At 37.9% G+C, this 17,728-nt stretch overlaps 1 protein-coding gene across 4 annotated transcripts; it reads left to right on the top strand.

Moving 5' to 3' along the window:
* Positions 1-2,482: 2,482 nt before the first annotated feature.
* On the top strand, positions 2,483-17,615 carry strada (STE20 related adaptor alpha). 4 transcript variants are annotated; one of them, XM_026916868.3, is made up of 13 exons: positions 2,483-2,649; positions 3,313-3,379; positions 3,619-3,676; positions 6,943-6,971; positions 11,269-11,371; positions 11,891-12,012; positions 12,451-12,559; positions 12,655-12,778; positions 13,373-13,544; positions 14,026-14,130; positions 14,595-14,830; positions 16,080-16,122; positions 16,232-17,615. In XM_026916868.3, exons 2-13 carry the CDS (start codon positions 3,326-3,328, stop codon positions 16,385-16,387), a joined length of 1,311 nt encoding a protein of 436 aa, XP_026772669.1. In that variant the 5' UTR covers positions 2,483-2,649; positions 3,313-3,325; the 3' UTR covers positions 16,388-17,615. The 4 variants fall into 4 exon arrangements, with proteins under 4 accessions (XP_026772669.1, XP_026772671.1, XP_053095334.1 ...); XM_053239359.1 differs by having other exon boundaries at positions 2,490-2,559; XM_026916870.3 differs by lacking the exon at positions 6,943-6,971 and having other exon boundaries at positions 2,484-2,649.
* The last annotated feature ends 113 nt before the right edge of the window (positions 17,616-17,728 follow it).

Below are 17,728 nucleotides of genomic sequence, written 5' to 3'. Positions count from 1 at the left end.
TTATGTTGATTACATTCCCTGGAAGAAAGTGCGGTCTTCACCCCACAAATATTTAATCACCAATAAGGTTAAGGAGGTATCCTATAAATTGCTACATCGATTTTACCCTGTCAATCTTTATTTAAAAAACATCTTCCCTGATAAGGATCCACTGTGCTTTTTTTGTGGTTTTGTGGATGAATTTGCCCTCAGCTTTTTGTGAATGTGTCCATGTTGCAATATTTCAGAGAAAATTCTGTTAGTTTATACATGTATCTCTTCTGGATAGTTTTTCTTTGTGGTATAAAGATGTTTTATTTGGCTTTTACAGTTTTGATAAAAGTTTAAAGAATAAGTAATTTTTTAATCAATTTATTTATTTTTCTAGCTACATTTTTCATATGTAAGTGTACATTTTTTGTCTATAAAGCCCCTTTTTACTCATTTTTGTAAGGACTTGAAGTATTATCTGGGTACCCTTTGTGCCTCCAGCAACTCTAAAGTTTTAAAATCCATCTCATTGTATAATATATAATGTTTTTGCATTCTTATAATGTATATTTGAATGATTGTGTACTGTGTCTACCACTGGCCTGTTTCTAATAAATTAGAAAGGAAAAAAACTCATTTTCACACATAAAAAAGACTCATTAAAATTCTCTTCGTTTTTTCAAGGAATAGGCCTATATTCATATTATTGCTGATAACCTTGTTGAATTTGATTGTAAAAGTTTACATATTGTTTTACATAAGGTTACATAAGGTTTAATTTTCTGTTTTTTTTTAATTTTATATTTTATTTTTTGTAACATGTCATTGTTTCAAATAAGACATGTCTTTAATGTATTTTCCAAGTTTTAAACTAATACAGCAAGCTACTACAAGTGAATATGGCAATAATGATAATAATAATAATAATAATAATAATAATAATATTCTGATGTTCTTACAAGTATTGTTTGTATTGGAACTTAAAAAAATATACAAGGATTTACACAAATGCACCTTTGTCTAATTAAATATGCATAAATTTGGATAAATATTTTTTTCTTAGTAAAACAAAGACAATATACACTTTTGCAAAGACAAGTTCAAGAGAAAAAGTTTTCCCGAAACGTTTGTTGGAAAATCATTTGGTTTATCGCTTAGTCAAGAAAATATGGTGCTCTGTTACAGAAGAATATTTATGCCATTTTTTATATATATAGTGTAAAATCTAACATAAATCCAACAATATTCAACATTATCAGAAATTTCTCTGTAAAGTCCTTGGGATAGGAATGAAGATATTCAATTTTATGAATGCAGGTAGAAAATGAATTCATAAAAACTATTATATTATTTAGTTTAACATGTTTTCATTCTAGTTAGTGTGGTTTGTAAGGTGTATAAAGGAGACTGACTTGTTGGTCGTAATGTTACAGAGATCAGGAAACAAGCTTTTCAGGGATTTATGGCATGGTATGACATCTTATGAGTCCTTTTTTTGTACATGCAGGCAATTAGCACATTTCATTTATCATGAATCTTCTTAATGAACCACAGATAGCAGGCATAATAGCATTAATTCAGGGATGATTTATTATATTTGTCAATGCACATTTGTAGAGCTTTGCTGAGTCTGAAATTATTTAGATTTTACATTTTTAGGTTTTATAAAAAGGAATGAAACAGTAAAAAAGTAATGTTGTTTTGTTAATTAGAAGGCAGATAATGCTTTCATGAAACAATTTCAACTATTGTTAGACCAAAAAAAAGGGGGGGGGGGGGAGAGATTAATGTGAATAATACTACACATTTTGTCCTGTTTAGAATAATACTAAAAAAAATGCCAGTGAGCCGTTTGGGAGCCGAAAGAGTCGACTCTTAAGGGTGAAAAGCCAAAATTGTTTTGTTTTAATGACTTAAAATAAATGGCATGCAAAATAATGTTTTTTTGTTTATTTGTTAAAAGGTAGATTAAGATTTCATGAAACAATTTCAGCCATGGTTAGGTAAAAACAAGGCAATGAGTCGTATGGTGAGCCGACTCTTTTTGAGTCAGATCCTTTGAGCCAATGATTTCATGAAATAATTTTGAGTATAGTAAAAAAAAAAAACAAAAACAAAAAACTTATGTTTATGTTTATATTTGGCTAAAAAAAAACCAGTCGTTGTTAAAAATTATTGCATACTTTGTCCGGTTTAGAAAAAAAAAATGCCAATGAGCCATTTGAGAGCCGAAAGAGTCGACTCTTAAAGGTGAGCCAAATGATGACTCGCAAAAAAATGAAAAAAAAAAATACATAAAAAAAATATACGCCAGGCGAAATAATGTTATTTTATTCATTACAAGGTTAGATTAAGATGTCATAAAAGAATTTCGGCAAGAGTTAGGTAAAATAAATAAATACATAAATAAATAAATTAAAGAAAAAAAAAAAAAACAGCCGTTTTGTAGCCGAAAGAGTCGACTCCTAAGCCTGATGATTCAACTGACTGAAAGAAACCGTAATCGCGCATGCGCACTGTTGCGCGGGATGTGACGCGCATGCGCAGTGCAGACCACAGGACGCAGCTTGGGGAAGTGACAGGAGGAGGGTAAACAGACGAAATTAAACGCTTTCTGTTTAATTAACCCAATCTCATTAGACGAAACCTGCGCACTCGAGTACTTCCTCTACCTCAGGAGTAAGTTAACTCCAGAAATATTAGCCAGACTTTACCAGTTATAACAGTTAGCGTTTCTGGTTTTGTTAGAGGCTTCACACCCTTTCCACTGCGTTTGTATTGAACTGATCAGTTTAGATGAAATGAATCGGATTAAAAGCTAAAATCGACGCATTTAAACATTAATATCTTGAAAGATTGATCCCATGCTGAGTTATCCAGCCTGCTTAACTATAACTAACATTAGCACTGGAGCTGGATATTTATAACACAGCGCGATTGAATTCGAGCTTCTGATTGGTCAGAAGGTGTTGATTAATTTTCTATTACAGCAGCTCTGAAAGTAGTGCCGGCTGTAAACCTAATCACAGCGTTATATTAATGCACTCCTTCTAATACATGATCATTTCTATAGTAACAGCTCATTCACAGGGACATGTATGGCAACAAATGAATAAAACAAAAAATTATTTATTTATTTATTTATTTATTTACAGAGTGTATTTTTCCTTTGCGCGTGTCCGTCTTGTGGTTTCGTTACCGGTTACTGCTGTGTCATCTGGTGTACAGGAACATTTCAGGCTGCAGGAATGTGGGGGAAAAGTGCACTATCTATTTATAAATATCTATTTTAATTCACTGTTTCTTCTTTCTTTTTTTTTTTTTTAACTTTTATTTTTGCAGATATTTACATTGAATGTCATTTGGATGGTGTAGACGCTCATCATATTTAGGATCCATGTCTTTTTTGGTGAGTTTACACTCACTTTGACATATTATGAGACATATTATGACATATTATAGTGACAAATACATGATTCTGATTATGATTCGGTTTTCCCAAAAGCTTCGTAAGGTTAATCTAATAGAGAGAGTGTTCAGTGTGACGCTCGCTCCACCATTTATCACTCATCCTTGTGCTGAAGTGTTTTTGAGAAACTCAGCCCTGCTGTCCAAGGATTAAAACGGCTGATTTTGTTTGTGTTTTAGCGTTGGGTGTCGGAGAAACTGAGTGTGGAGAGTCTGAGGGATTTGGACTTATTTGGTGGTGAGTACTTTACCGAACACCGTGCTATTGCTGTGCTTATGTCATGGCCACATTGGCAACCCCGGACCAGGCTTTAGTGTTTTTAAGCTGGCTTTACGCTTTATGATTTTCAGCCGTCGGAGACAAAAATCGTACGTAAAGTGAAAGGACACCGGCGGATGATTTACATCCTGTGATACTCGTCTAAAAGCCACCAGTAGGATTGTACCATATGAGAAATCGCTAGAAATACAGTAATGGTGAATCATAAATGAAACATGCAAATGGACAGAAGAAATATCTTTATAATCTCAAGTTCACAACGAATGTTTGTGTTTATGCAAGCCCGCACAAGAACATTATAGATCGCAGGTGATTGATGATGTAAGCCGTACGTAGTAATTTCCTTAAATCCCACATCTAACATTAGCGGATCTTCATCGTAATAATTATAATTGATTATGAGAATTATATGATTATGATTCTCATAATCTGGAGAACACACATTACAGTCACATTACAGTCTGTTATAGAATTTAGCCAATATTTTGGGGAGCTTGTCTCACACTTAGTCTCCGTAAATGCAGCAGATCTTTAAAGGTCTTCATATGAGTGATGAAAATCATATTTCAAGAATTCTCTCTGAGTTAAATGGAGATTGAGGTCTTTTCTAACCAGGAAATCATCTATATGTAGAATAATGAGCATAACTGAGCAAAAATCCCCATCATAGTCAACTAAACAATCTAAGTAGCCAGTGTTCAGTCCTTATTTTCAGCCTTCTGCTAAAACAAGCCAAGATCTTTTATTTATTATAATTTGCAGCATAAATGCATGTGTGTTTTATGTTTGTATAGTTTATATTTTCTTCTATAGCATCGTGTTTGGGTGATTATATTGTTAGATTTCTCCCATAATGCAGTTTTTTGTGAGAATCAGTGTATTTTTTTTTAATATTGCATCATTTTAGGTTAAAGTCTCAGGGAACCTGTATCTGTGATTGCTTTCTAATTAGTTTAATGTTGGTCAGTAATTAATATTTAGTGCTGTCAGTGCAAAGTGGGCAGTTTTCATTTTGGATAAAGTTTGTGTCAGGCTTGCGCTGTGTGATTTTGGACAATTTTATGAATCATGGCTAAAATCTAAATAAATCTATTTGTTCAGTCGATAAATGTAAGTTTTCAGAGGTCATGACAGATGTCATGTGGGATAAATTTATCTCCTGAGTGTATATATTTCTCTAAAGCTGCTTTGAGACAGTGTCCATTGTTTAAAACACTATACAAATAAAATTGAATTGAATTGAATGTCTGATGTCAGTACATTTAATCAGACTTAGTTTACAGTTCTTCTTGAGTGTTTAGTCTTAAGCAAGTGGGCGTGGCCTAGTATGCTAGTTTTAAGCAGTTTAATTAGATTTCTGTCTTGGGTTTCATTCAGACTATCTTCAGTAATGTGGGGTGTAAAGTTCTTCTGCCGGTGTGGTTCAGGGCAGAGAATTTATTCCAGACTCATCCTATGAGCATCAGAATCAGTTAATGCCCACTTTATCCAGAGGACACATCAGTCAGGTTTTTTCGCTTTGCCAAAAAAGCACGCATTTAAACTTAGCTATTTTGTGAACATTTTATATTTTACACTGTGTTCCCTGGGATTTTATATGCAAATCTACTTGGCTGCAATATTATATACTGCATAAAAGTCTAGATGAAATCAACGGCAAGCGGAAGCTTTTTAGATTTTTTGCGTGTTTTTGCTCTCATTTTGCTGTCACTTTGATTTACCCCGAGTTGCTCCTTGCTGCTCTACTCATATTTGTTTGCATCTGGCTGCTGCTACTGTTCCTGTGGCATAAACTTGTATTTCAGTGTTAAGACCTTTCAAAAAAGCATACATCGATAAGTAAGGTGTTGGTCAATATGTAGTTCAGGTAAGATGAAATTTCCTTTCAAACATTAATGCATAACAGACTGATTTTCTGAAGCAGGTGATTATGCATTGCGTATCAAAGGCAGGTAGGTCTGTGTCTCTGTAGCCGCTGAGTCAGATAAATGATGTTATTTCTATCAGTTTTCATGTTCTCTACTCCCCTGGTAAAGGATGCTGACACTAGGAGATAAAATGATGACAAAACTCCACAACTACCATTATGTTCTCTGACGCAGGATGCGCATTGCAAGCCTTCAGACTTAGAAGGAGATGAATGGAATTTGGACTGAGGGTGAGCAAGGGTGGGCTTGATGGGTGGGTTGAGAGTGAGCTCAATGGATAAGTTGAGGGTGGGCAATAGTGCGCTTGTTGGGGGAGGGGTAGAGGGTGGACAAAATTGGGCTCGGTGGGTCGGCAAGGTTGGTCTTGACGGATAGGTTAAGGGTAGGCAAGGTGTGCTCGGTGGGTGTGCAAGGGTGGGTCTGATGGTTTGATTAAGGGTGCACAAAAGTAGGTTGCTGGCTGGGTTGGCAAGGGTGGGTTCAGTGGGTGAGCTGGTGGTGGGCTTAATGGGTAGGCAAGGGTGGGTAGGTTGAGGGTGGGCTCAGTGGGTGGGCAAGGGTGGGCTTGCTGGGTGGGTAGATTGTGGGCAACGGTGGGTTTAAAGGGTGAGTTGAAGGTGGGACAGGGTAGGTTTGATGAGTGATTTAAGGGTGGACAAGGGTAGGAATGATGGGTGGGCTGAATGTGGGCAAGAGTGAACTCAACAGATAGGTTGAGGGTGGGGAAGGGTGTGCTAGGTAGGTGGGTTGAGGGTGGGCAAGATGAGTAGGTTGAGGATGGGCGTGATCGGTGGGTTGAGGGTGGGAAGGGGCTCGATGGGCTGTTAAATGTGTACTTAGGATAAATTGTACTATGTCATGGGTTTTCTCAGGCCACCAGACATTTTGTCAGAGAGGATGCAGAAGACTCCTGCCAAAAGTCACATGACCGGATGCCATTTGGTTGGCGCTTGCAGATTTTTTGCTGAAGTTGTAACTTACGAGTGTTTCAGATTTACGGATTCACTGTTAGCTCTACTTTGCAAACAGTGAATTCCAGCTACAGTTTGTGTTTGAGTTTTGTCATCAGGAGTCTTTTGTAAAATTAAATATTTACAGCTGAATTATCTGCAGCCATGCAGCAGAAATGAATGCAGTTGAATGCAGCCCATGAAAGTGGTCATTAACATGAAGTGTTTTGTTGGCATGGCCGAAGCTCCATCGAGACATAATGTCACATTATCAGACCCTCATTAAATCCAGGTTGTTTGTGTATCTGTGTGTCTTTTGCGTCATTTGCGTGGTGTCTCTACCCAGAGCAAGCTCAGGCAAGCCCACTCAGGAAAGTAAGTGCGGGATCTCTGTTTGCCTTTGCAGCCGTCCATCAGCCCGTGTGTGTGTGTATGTGTATGTGTGTGTGTGTATGTGTGTGTGTGTGTAGAGTGTGTGAGCATGCGTGACTGTGTGTGTTTGTATGAAAATGCAAATGTGGAGTTTTAATTGATGCGTTATTGTATGTGCGTGTGTGTACGCGCGTGTGTGTGGTTCCATCCCCTGTGCTTGAGTGCATGCACTCATCGTGTTGCTGTTTGGCTTCATGCATTGACACTCTTTTCTCAGATAGATGGGTCTCACATACGCAAAAACATCAATCATGGGAGGATTTTTGTTAGAAAGAGCACAATGGAATAAAATGCTGTTTAGTAATCCAGCCTTTGGACACTGCCACATTTTTCTTTTCCATCTCCAGCACTTGACTCAGCGTTGTCTTGGTCAGGGTGGCCTAAGACATTCCTGAGGACATTCCTGGATCCAAAAAATGGTGGAACAGAGAAAGTACATGCAATTAATTCACTCACTTTTGTCTAAAACTTCTTGCAGGTTGCAGTCCAAGCAAAGATAACGGTTCAGTGCTAGTAACCAGAAGCATGTAAGTTCAAACCCAAGGACTGCCAAAGAGGCCTTAATGCTCAAGAATGCACATCTTTTGTTAGACTGGATTTCACCAACATAAGGAGTAAAATACTTGAGGGCGGTTAGATGCAGCCTGGCTCCAGTTAGGAGCGGAGTACCACCCCAAAGTTGCTTGTTTTCCAATAACAGCTTGTCCCAATGTGTTTTATTCCTCTTACACCACAGCAATTTGCCAACACTAACAATTTTGATTTATTGAAGGACAACACATTGTACATTATCCATTTATAATTGCATACGTTGTTGAAAGTCCTGTTATCACTTATACAGCAGCTATAAGCAGTCTTTTCCTCACCAGACTCTTTTCTCTCTATTCTCTGTTAAAATGAAAAATGTAGCTTGTCATGTTCCTGAGAAACCAGAAAGCGTAAACTCCTCTTTCCAATGTCTGAAAACATACAGTTTTTGTTACAAAGTGCTGATATTGGAGGATCCTTCCATAAATGTTAAGTAAATTTCTCCACACGGAAAACTTCACCATCAATGATTGCACACATTTTTAAATCCGTTTATGTGGAGCGTCCACCATTCAAGTTCCTGTGTAAGTTGTTACGTATTAGAACATCTGCATTAAAATAATCCTGGTATGCGCCTTACAGCTGCTGGTATAGACAATTTCTCAACACCTTCTGACCAATCAGAAATGAGAATTCAACAGCGCTGTGGTATAGATAAATATAACTGCCGCAGAACTACGTTTTTGATAATCGACGTAAAGATACGTGTGTAAAATATTGTATGTAGTGTAACTATTTTTGGTGTATGTTAAGAAAATGAATATAGTGTTTATAGGTCAGTAGTTTAGTACTTGATTTAGTTTAGTTTAGAATTTAGTTTAGTACTTGATTTAATCAGTAGCGATTCTTTGATTTAATTAATTTAATTAGTTTAACATTTTGCTGGGATTCCACAGCATTAAAATATAATCATAAAATAATCATATAATAAATTGTAATCATTGGCAAATTGTCATGGTATAAGAGGGGGGAAAAAATCAGGATTTGCTACTATAGGAAAAAAATAATCAACTTTGGGGTAGTAGCATTAACAACTCTTCTTACATTGGCTCTCTGGTAGTCCTTGGACTTGAACCTACAATCTTCCGGTCACTAGTACAGAACCTTAAACACTACCTCGGTTTGAAATAGAGAGACTCAGTAGGATTGGGATGAACTTGGCACCTTTGGACATCAGTGTTGTGCCTGTTGTTTCATTAACGCTTCAGTGATCATGTCTGCTTTGTGGGCTGCTGGTCTTCAAGCCACACTGATTGACTCCCTATCAGTGTGTTTGATATTTTAGTTGTGAGTGTGTGTGTGTGTGTTGTTAATCTCCTGATGCTGGGAGATGTTGAGGAAATGATGGCTGCAGCATGTAAAGTGAGATGGCGTTTCATGTGTTCGACTTGACAACACATGGCAGAATCCCCTTCCCCAGCCTGGCCTTGCTGTGCTGGTCGCTTCAGAAACCCTGCAGTGTATTAACTAAAGGTCTCCTGCAGCTTTTGTGAATTCTTGCTGCCTGTCAATTTAAATCTTTTACCATTTGCCATGGAAACATGTCAGATCAGTTTGCATATGTACTGTGGGAAACCCACTGCACCTGATAACTTAGCCTAGTTTTTCACGAATTTATCAAAATTGATTTAGCCTGATGAGTTCCCTCCTCGGATATGTGACTAAACCATCATGACCATCAGAGTTAAAAATTCTGCTGTTTAAAAACGTTGTCACCCTCTCATCAAATACAGATTGTGTTCGGAATGTGAATTTTGACCAATGCTATTGAATATTAGTTAGTCTGTCATTAGTCTGTGATGAACTATTAACCAACAAACCTAAAATGAATCAAACGCACCAACAAAATCTGTATTTTATACCAGCACGGCAATATTAAATCAAAGAAATATGGCTTGTAATAATTTGATCTACAATTCTGAATTATTAACATTAGTTAGTCTAGCTAAGGTAAAAAATAATGTAACAATACAGCTATAGGTTTCTCATAGACAGCGCTATAACCTGAGAATAGCTAGCTAATGTAACTAACGTAAAGTTTAAAAAAATATATAGTAAAGTCAGCAGTAGCTACCTTTTAGCTTTTTTTGTTATGTATATAGTTATACGGTAACTTAATTTTAGGTTTATTAATACAAAGTCAACGTAACAAAGTAAACATTAGCCAACTTTCAAGTTTTTTTTTCCTTCAGATTTATGACTTCATTTGTGCCATGGTGTAATGGAAGTTAACCTCTGTACCAATAGCATCAATTGAATAATTTGTTATAACACCTCTAGTTTGGGAATTCTCCATTAAAAATCCTTCCTAAGACATAAACTTTGCCTCTATTACTGTATGTTTATAGCAATATATAGAGTAAATTGCCCTTATTTCCCTGCTAGAATACCAGACTATTACTTTGAGGGAGCTATGAGTGTCTCAATAACAATGTTTTCCTGTGTGCTGCTAACTAGCTAAGGTAGCTAGCTGACAACACACGTAGTGATCGCATTAAAGACAACCTGAAGTGAAAACTGATCTTTGTTGCATTGTTGCTCGTGGTTCGGTCCTCCATGTCTGACTGCAGGTTAACGTTAAAGTTAGATCTCATACCATGTTTTGTTTTCCTGATAAATAAAACCCAAATTCCCTTCTTATAAAATATGCCATTTCACTGGGAAATATATCAGATTGTGGAAGAAAAATGTGTTCATATTTTCATTTCATGTTGTCTTTAATGTTAGCTACTTAAACTAGCTAGCTAACTAAATGCTTTCCAGTTTGTTTAAATACTGATGTTTGCAGTTATGTAATTGAGGAAATCTTAAACGATTTGAAAAACGTCTACCCCATGTCTGTGTGTGTGTGTGAGCTGATTGACATATTGTGGGTTTTTTTTTTATTTGTGTGTACTGCTATGCTATTAATCTTTTTGCATTTTTTTTACTAAAAGATCATGTCAGTGATGCAATTCTTTCATTTTGCCTGTTTGTTTGTTTGCCTGGGGTATCAGTGATTATACGCATTCTAGCATTAACGCAGTCAGTGATCACACTCATGTCTTGTAGTAGGAAGTCAAGATGGTTGGACTTGTGTTTTATATACATACATATATAAATGTCTCCTTTCATCCAATGCTGGGAAAGTCCTGCCTTTTAAATGATTTAAACAATAATTTACACTCATCAAGGCCTAAAACATACATCTACATTTACGAGAATTTATTGATTTAAGTAACACTTCTATCTATAGCCATGTTACAAATGAGCCAGAATCAAATCTTTAATTTATATCTGAGTTAAGCGTCATGACCCAAGCTTGCATGACTTGGGTTAAGCGTCATGACTTGCTTGCAGTCTAGAATATGAACCCACGACCTTACGGTAATTAATACAGAGCAATAACCACTGAACTACAATTGGGTGTGTAACTACAAGACATTAAAGATTCCCTGAATGACTGAAAACCTTCACAGACCCACAGAAAGGGTTTCTCTCCTCTTTAGTTCTTTTAAGCACTCATTATTTTTTCCTTTCTGTAATATTTAAGGCTGTGTTTAAGACAGGAATTTGTTTTAACATTATTTAAAGAGGGTCAAAGTGTGTGTGTGTGTGTGTGTGTGTGTGTGTGTGTGTGTGTGTGTCTAACATTCCCCGTGTCCTGTTCCAGGCCCATGAGGACAGTCAGGAATCTCTGAGCTCCCTCCCACGCCGGGACACAATGGGAACCTTCTTACCTGACAGCAGTGCCTACGAGCTCCTCACCGTCATCGGTTAGACACTTCACCTCTCTTATTTATACCCACACTGCTATAACAAACTTTATTTATATACCACTTTTCATTTCCAATAAAACCTCAAAGTTCCATATCTTGAATGACAATGGAATCAGTAGTAACATATATATAGTTTTCCTTCATTTCTTCATAACTTCGGAATTTCCTGTGCTGCAGAGAATTTTCCTAAAGTCACCCTGAATTTTATAAAATGTTGATCAATGCTTGAATTGTCATAGGAGTTGGGATGCATTTTGCGTTAAAGAAACAGCAGGAACTGCAAATCTTTTAAAGAATCTGGGTGGCTATTGCATCACAAAATATAAGAGCCAATCAGGTTTTAGTATGTAAATGTACCTATTCCAAGGAGAAGAGGTTTCCAATTTGCATATTTCTATGTTGATGCTTAAGTGTTTAAAGTGACTTAAAAATTCCTGGAAATGTTAAAAGCCTTACATTCTCAGATATTATTTACATTCTGTGTGTGTGTGTGTGTGTGTGTGTGTGTGTGTGTAGGGCACGGTCTGGAAGACCTGATGACAGTGAACTTGGCCCGTTACAAACCGACCGGAGAACGTGTCACCATCCGAAGGATTGACATGGAGTCCTGCACCAACGACATGGTCAAATACCTGCAGGTCTGTACTGCCACCATGTATATTTCTCTTTACGTAAGGAATAAAACACTTCAGGATGTGCCGTTACAGAAAAATAATCAATGATGGGCTGATGAAGTTGATGATTTTCAGTAACAGCATATCCCGAAGTGTTTTATTCCTCTCATACTACATTAATTTTTATTGCTAAAAGAGCAACACGTCATACTTTTTATCCATTTATAGTTACATTTAGTCTTGTGGAATATACAGGAGACAAGATAATAGGAGCTATCGTTTCTGATATATAAGCTATAACATTTCACCAGCTTCTCTTTTTTTCTTTCGTTTGACATTAATGTTAAGACAAAAAAAAACAGAGCTTATTTTACTGAGAAACCTCAAAGCATGAACTCCTCTGTCATGAAGACTTTCCTGTGAAGGAAAACTTAAAGTTTTAACATAATTTTGTTCTGTCAGGAAGAAATCCATGTCTCAAAGTTGTTCCACCATCCAAGCATCCTCCCATACAAGAGCATCTTCATCTCAGAGAACGAGTTATGGGTGATCACACCATTCATGGCCTACGGTGAGCAACCAGGGACATGCTGACTTTTCAGTCTTGTAAATGTAGTGTATTAAAAAAAGAGCTATTCGAGAGTGTGTGTGTGTGTTCTTCGTTAGGCTCAGCACGAGATTTGATCAGCACTCACTTCACACACGGTTTAAGTGAGCTGACCATCGCGTACATTCTGCTTGGAGTTCTGCGGGCTCTGGAGTACATTCATCACAACGGCTATGTGCACCGGTGCGGAACAGTCACGTACACACACACACACACACACAGGTCTTACTATCCTTGTGAGGACCTTCCATTGACATACTGATTACTGTAGCTAACTAAGGAAACCTCTTGGCTTCTTTACTTTTATTTTTTTAAAGTAAAATAAAACTTTAAAAAGAAAAAGTTTTCCTTTAAATGAATGAATTTAAAAATGGCATTCTCGTGTACATTTGACTTTTCACCAGACAATTTTGATGTATTAATGAGAAATGAGAAAAAATGATTGTAACATATCTTTGCAGTGAGAAATTTATGAGCATCACACATCTAAGAATTTAAGCATATTTTCTTTATTAAAAAAAAAAAAAATCCCCAAAATCACTTCATAAAGAGAGATCTCTATTAAATGGCAGAACGAGCATCAAGTTAACTACTCTCTCTGTCTCTCCAAGTTAAGGTCATCTTAAACTGTACATTGCTTTCGAGAAACTGGGCCCTGTTCCGGTACCTGTGCAGTGTGTAGTGTTTAATGACAGTATGGGTGTAGTACTTTGGATTCAGACCAGTTGTGTGAATACAGTGTGTGTGTGTGTGTGTGTGTGTGTGTGTGGTGTTCAGGAGTGTGAAGGCCAGTCATATCCTGATCTCAGCGGATGGACAGGTGTATCTGTCAGGTCTGAGGAGCATCTTCAGTCTGATCCGACACGGCCAGAGAGCACGCGTGGTGCACGACTTCCCCCAATACAGTGTTAAAGTGCTGCCCTGGCTCAGCCCTGAGGTGCTACAGCAGGTAGAATAAACACACACACACACACACACACACACACACACACACACACACGTAATTAAACATTTGATATACAGCCTGCCCCAAAAGTACTAGGCAGTTATCACAACAGCAAGTCACTACACTGCTACACTAATCATTCTTATGTGTAGTGTACTGTTAACATATTTTTAATATAAATTGATGCTTATGAAGTTATAACTATTTGAATTATTGTTTATGAGATATGACCACGTAGTAAAATGGTACTGCTAATCTTCACTCTGTTTGTGGCACTGTAACATTACAGGCTCATTAATAGTTTTGATTCATTTGAATATTAAATATTTGTAATAATTAAAAATGAAATGTGGTGTTACGGTTCAAAAATAGTCATCTAAATGCATCTTGAATCTTTGTCATATGACATATAGAGGAATAAGTTATGACAAAATTTGTGTGTGTATGTGTGTGTGTGTGTGTGTGTGTGTATGTGTTTTAACAGAATCTTCAGGGATACGATTTCCGCTCGGACATCTACAGTCTGGGAATTACGGCTTGTGAGCTAGCCAATGGCCATGTGCCGTTTAAAGACATGCCAGCTACACAGGTAGACCTATCTCTCTCACACACACACACACACACACACACACACACACACACACACACACACACACACATATAGGGGTTTGGTGTACTTTCCTTTGGCTTGCTTTTTCCTCAGCTGTCATTATGTATTTGCTTTGTGTATTTTTCTCTGTATATTTAAATCATTCCAATTAACATGAATGTGTCTTCAAAAGTAAATATGAAAGAGATATATGTACTTTTATGTGGATTTTTGAATACACACATTCAAAGGTACATATAAAAGAAATGTAATAATTTTACCGTAGCCTTAAGATGTAAAATGTTCAAAAAGGAATAACAGTATGATGCAAGATACAGAACATGGCAGATAAAGATGATTTTTATTATGTACTGCGGACCGTGTTTGCACAGAAACAGGACGCTCCTTGCGTCATTCAGTCCGACTCATCAGTGTCTTTCTTTTTTGTCTCTGTCTTTTCTCAGATGTTGTTGGAGAAGCTAAACGGTACAGTCCCGTGTCTGTTGGACAGCAACACCATCCCGGCGGAGGAGCTCGGTATGAAGTCTTCGCGCTCGGGGGCCGACTCCGGGATCTGCGAGGGCCCCGGGGCCGGTGGGGCGCGCCATACTAACGGAGAGCCGAACCCCTACAGCAGGACGTTCAGCCCACACTTCCACAACTTCGTCGAGCTCTGCCTGCAGAGGGACCCTGAGAAGAGGTGAAGGTCACAGCCTGGGTGCTGGAGACTCCGAGTCACACCTTATAACCGAGTGTAGCACAGAAATCTCTTAAATTGCTTCTTAACTGGTACATCTCAAAATCCCATGAATGTGGAGATGTAGTTCCACCAGAGGAGCTGATTTCAGTTCCTAGACCACTTTTAAATGTATTTCTGTTCTGTGTTTCATTTAGGTGTAATGAATTCCTGTATAGGAGGGCTATTTAATAAAAAAAACAGTTAAAGGTTAAGGTCCAGGTACTAAAATTTCTCGCTTACAGAGATCTGGATAAGTGACTAATATGACAGAATGGCGATGACAGTTACCTTTTAATGCTTAAAATTTAATTATTAGATTATGGCTATGACTCACAGTCTTGTGTCAGGTGACTCGCAGACTCTGAACAGATGAGACATTTGGTTTGAATTTGATGTAGGTAGAATAGACACACACTTCTCTGTGCGTTCGTCTTTAAACCTTCTGTCTTTCATCGTCAACTTTCTCTTTTTTTTTTTTTTTTTTTTTTTTTTAAATAAACCATGGTATTAATTCATTAATCAGATCAGCGAGAGTAAATGAATTAAAAAAAAATACATGAAAATCTGTGAACACGCTCCCCTTTCCTTTATGTCTCTATCCCTGTAGCTAGTGTCTGGTCCATCGAGGTTCCTAGAGCTAAATATTTTACATAAGTGCATGTGGTTGGAGCAACCGAGGACCAACAGAGGATCTGCTACAGACGTCGCACTGGTTCCTGTTTAGAAAATTAGAGTCACTGAACTACAGCCAGTTTTTTAAATAGGTTTATCAGCTCTTCTACGGTATTTTTGTCTGTTGAAATACTTTGCTGGTTCTGCATCCGGCTGCGCTTCACCACTTAACGATGCCGGCTGTATAGCTGAATGCAAACAGGAATGAATTTTTGGGGTAGTAGAGACTCAAGCTGAAATAGTTCAAAGGTTTTCTAGAGTCAATAATTTGAATTATTGCTTCTGCATGTCACAAGTCATTTGCGTGTTTATGCAAATTGCAGCGGATTGCGTAACTCGCAAGTGACAATGCACTCCCACAACGCACCATTTGTATAAACTTGCAAATCGGGAGTAATGCACTGAAGCAGCGATTCAAATAAGCAGCTCCTGTCTGTGTCCAGGCTCAGAATCACAGCTGCGATTTGTTTTCTCTGCTTGCTAACATGAACGTAGATTTAGCTTTAGATCACATGGTTTCTTTTTTCTCCTCCCACAGGCCTTACGCCAGCGCTCTGATTGGTCACTCCTTCTTCAAGCAGGTGAGTAACAAACCCATGTCCAGACTCATAAGTGGAAAGTTCTAGAAACACATTACACCTGCATATTCATCTCTTTTATTTATTCAGCGTTTCACTGTTTTCTTTTCAGATAAAGCGGCGTCTGTGCGAGGCCCTGCCCGAGCTGCTGCGTCCCGTCTCGCCGCTCGGCAGCTTCGAGTGTGTGCGGCCTCAGGATCCGCCCTCGGCGCTCGCCAGCCTGGAGTCCGGCCTCAGCCACCTGGACGTAGACGACTGGGACTTTTGACAGGAACTGAATGGATGAGGAGATGAAGCTTGTGGGTATTTGGAGATGTAGATAAAACGATGACTTGTTCCTGACATGTTTGGGTTGTATTGTTGGGATTAGTGGTGTGTACATCTGACGTAGGGCTGGCCGATAAAATATCAGTATCATGATAAATTAAGAACAGTATTGTCTTTATCCCTCTTTAATGATGAAGGACTTTTGTCCAAAACATCCTTTTTTCACTCAAAAATTTATGTACTAGGTTTATTTTTTACTAAATCCACCGCCATTAGTGATACTTTTTTAAAAAATATTTTTTGTGGCACGACTGATTTCTGACATTTTCGCCAAACTCCTGAGCAAAACCAAATATCGTGACGTCCTATCAAGCCTTGAAGTATCGTGATGTGATATTTTTTGTATCATATCGCCCACCCCTATTAGGATGTGTTTGTTTGTTAATGAGGGTTTAAGAGATCCAGTTCTCCTTTTTTTTTTTTTTTTTCGAACTGTATGTATATAGTCGTGTATATAACAAACGGGTTGAAGGAGGACTGTTTTACTTTTATATCTCTCACAGAGAGGTGCAAAGCCAGCAGCCGCCGCAGCCTTGTCCGAACGACGACACACACGAGGTGCATGAGTCTGAAAACATACACAATTACATTTTCACAAAGGCAGGTGCTTAGTTTTGTGCACTCTGACGTTACTGAGCATTGTTACATGTTTTGTAGCATAATAATCCAAGCATAAATGAGACGCTCTGAATGTGTAATAGCTTAGTGCTGCTTGCATGAGGGCCGCGACTGGTTTACGTGGATGAAATGAAGCTGCATGGCCCACCGTGCCAGCACGTTTATCTCCGAATGTGAATTTAGCGATATTTTGAGAGTTATTCGAGATTCATAACTTTTTACTCAAACTACCAGCAGAACGTTAGCTAATATACAGGCGGGTGTGGGAAATGCAGAAACGTCAGCAGTTATAAACAGATCCTTAAGGTCAACACAGGACGTTTTTACATCTCCTTCGTCATACACAAGATCCGTTTCAGTTTCTGACACTGTTTCTGCACCCAGCGTTCTCACCCTGACCTTCAGCTGCATCATGCATCTTATTCCAGTGTTTTCTTCGAGTTTCATGTCAGTTAGCGCGAAGCCGTGACGTTGGAAACTTCAGCTGTGCGTATGTGGAGTTTTTCCAGATGTTGCATAATGAGATGAAAACAATAAAGACTAAAAACTCACCAGTTTCCGTTTTCTGATTTCAGTAAGTAAGAAATAAAATGTGCTGTTGTAGGAAAATAATCAACCGTGTGCTCGATATGAAGTGGAGTTACTGTTACTACTTCCAAAGAAG

The sequence above is a fragment of the Pangasianodon hypophthalmus genome, chromosome 13 (genome assembly GCF_027358585.1).
Source record: "Pangasianodon hypophthalmus isolate fPanHyp1 chromosome 13, fPanHyp1.pri, whole genome shotgun sequence".
Taxonomy (NCBI): domain Eukaryota; kingdom Metazoa; phylum Chordata; class Actinopteri; order Siluriformes; family Pangasiidae; genus Pangasianodon; species Pangasianodon hypophthalmus.
Note: the sequence above shows the minus strand (reverse complement) of the source record. Positions and strands in the feature narration are given on the sequence as shown.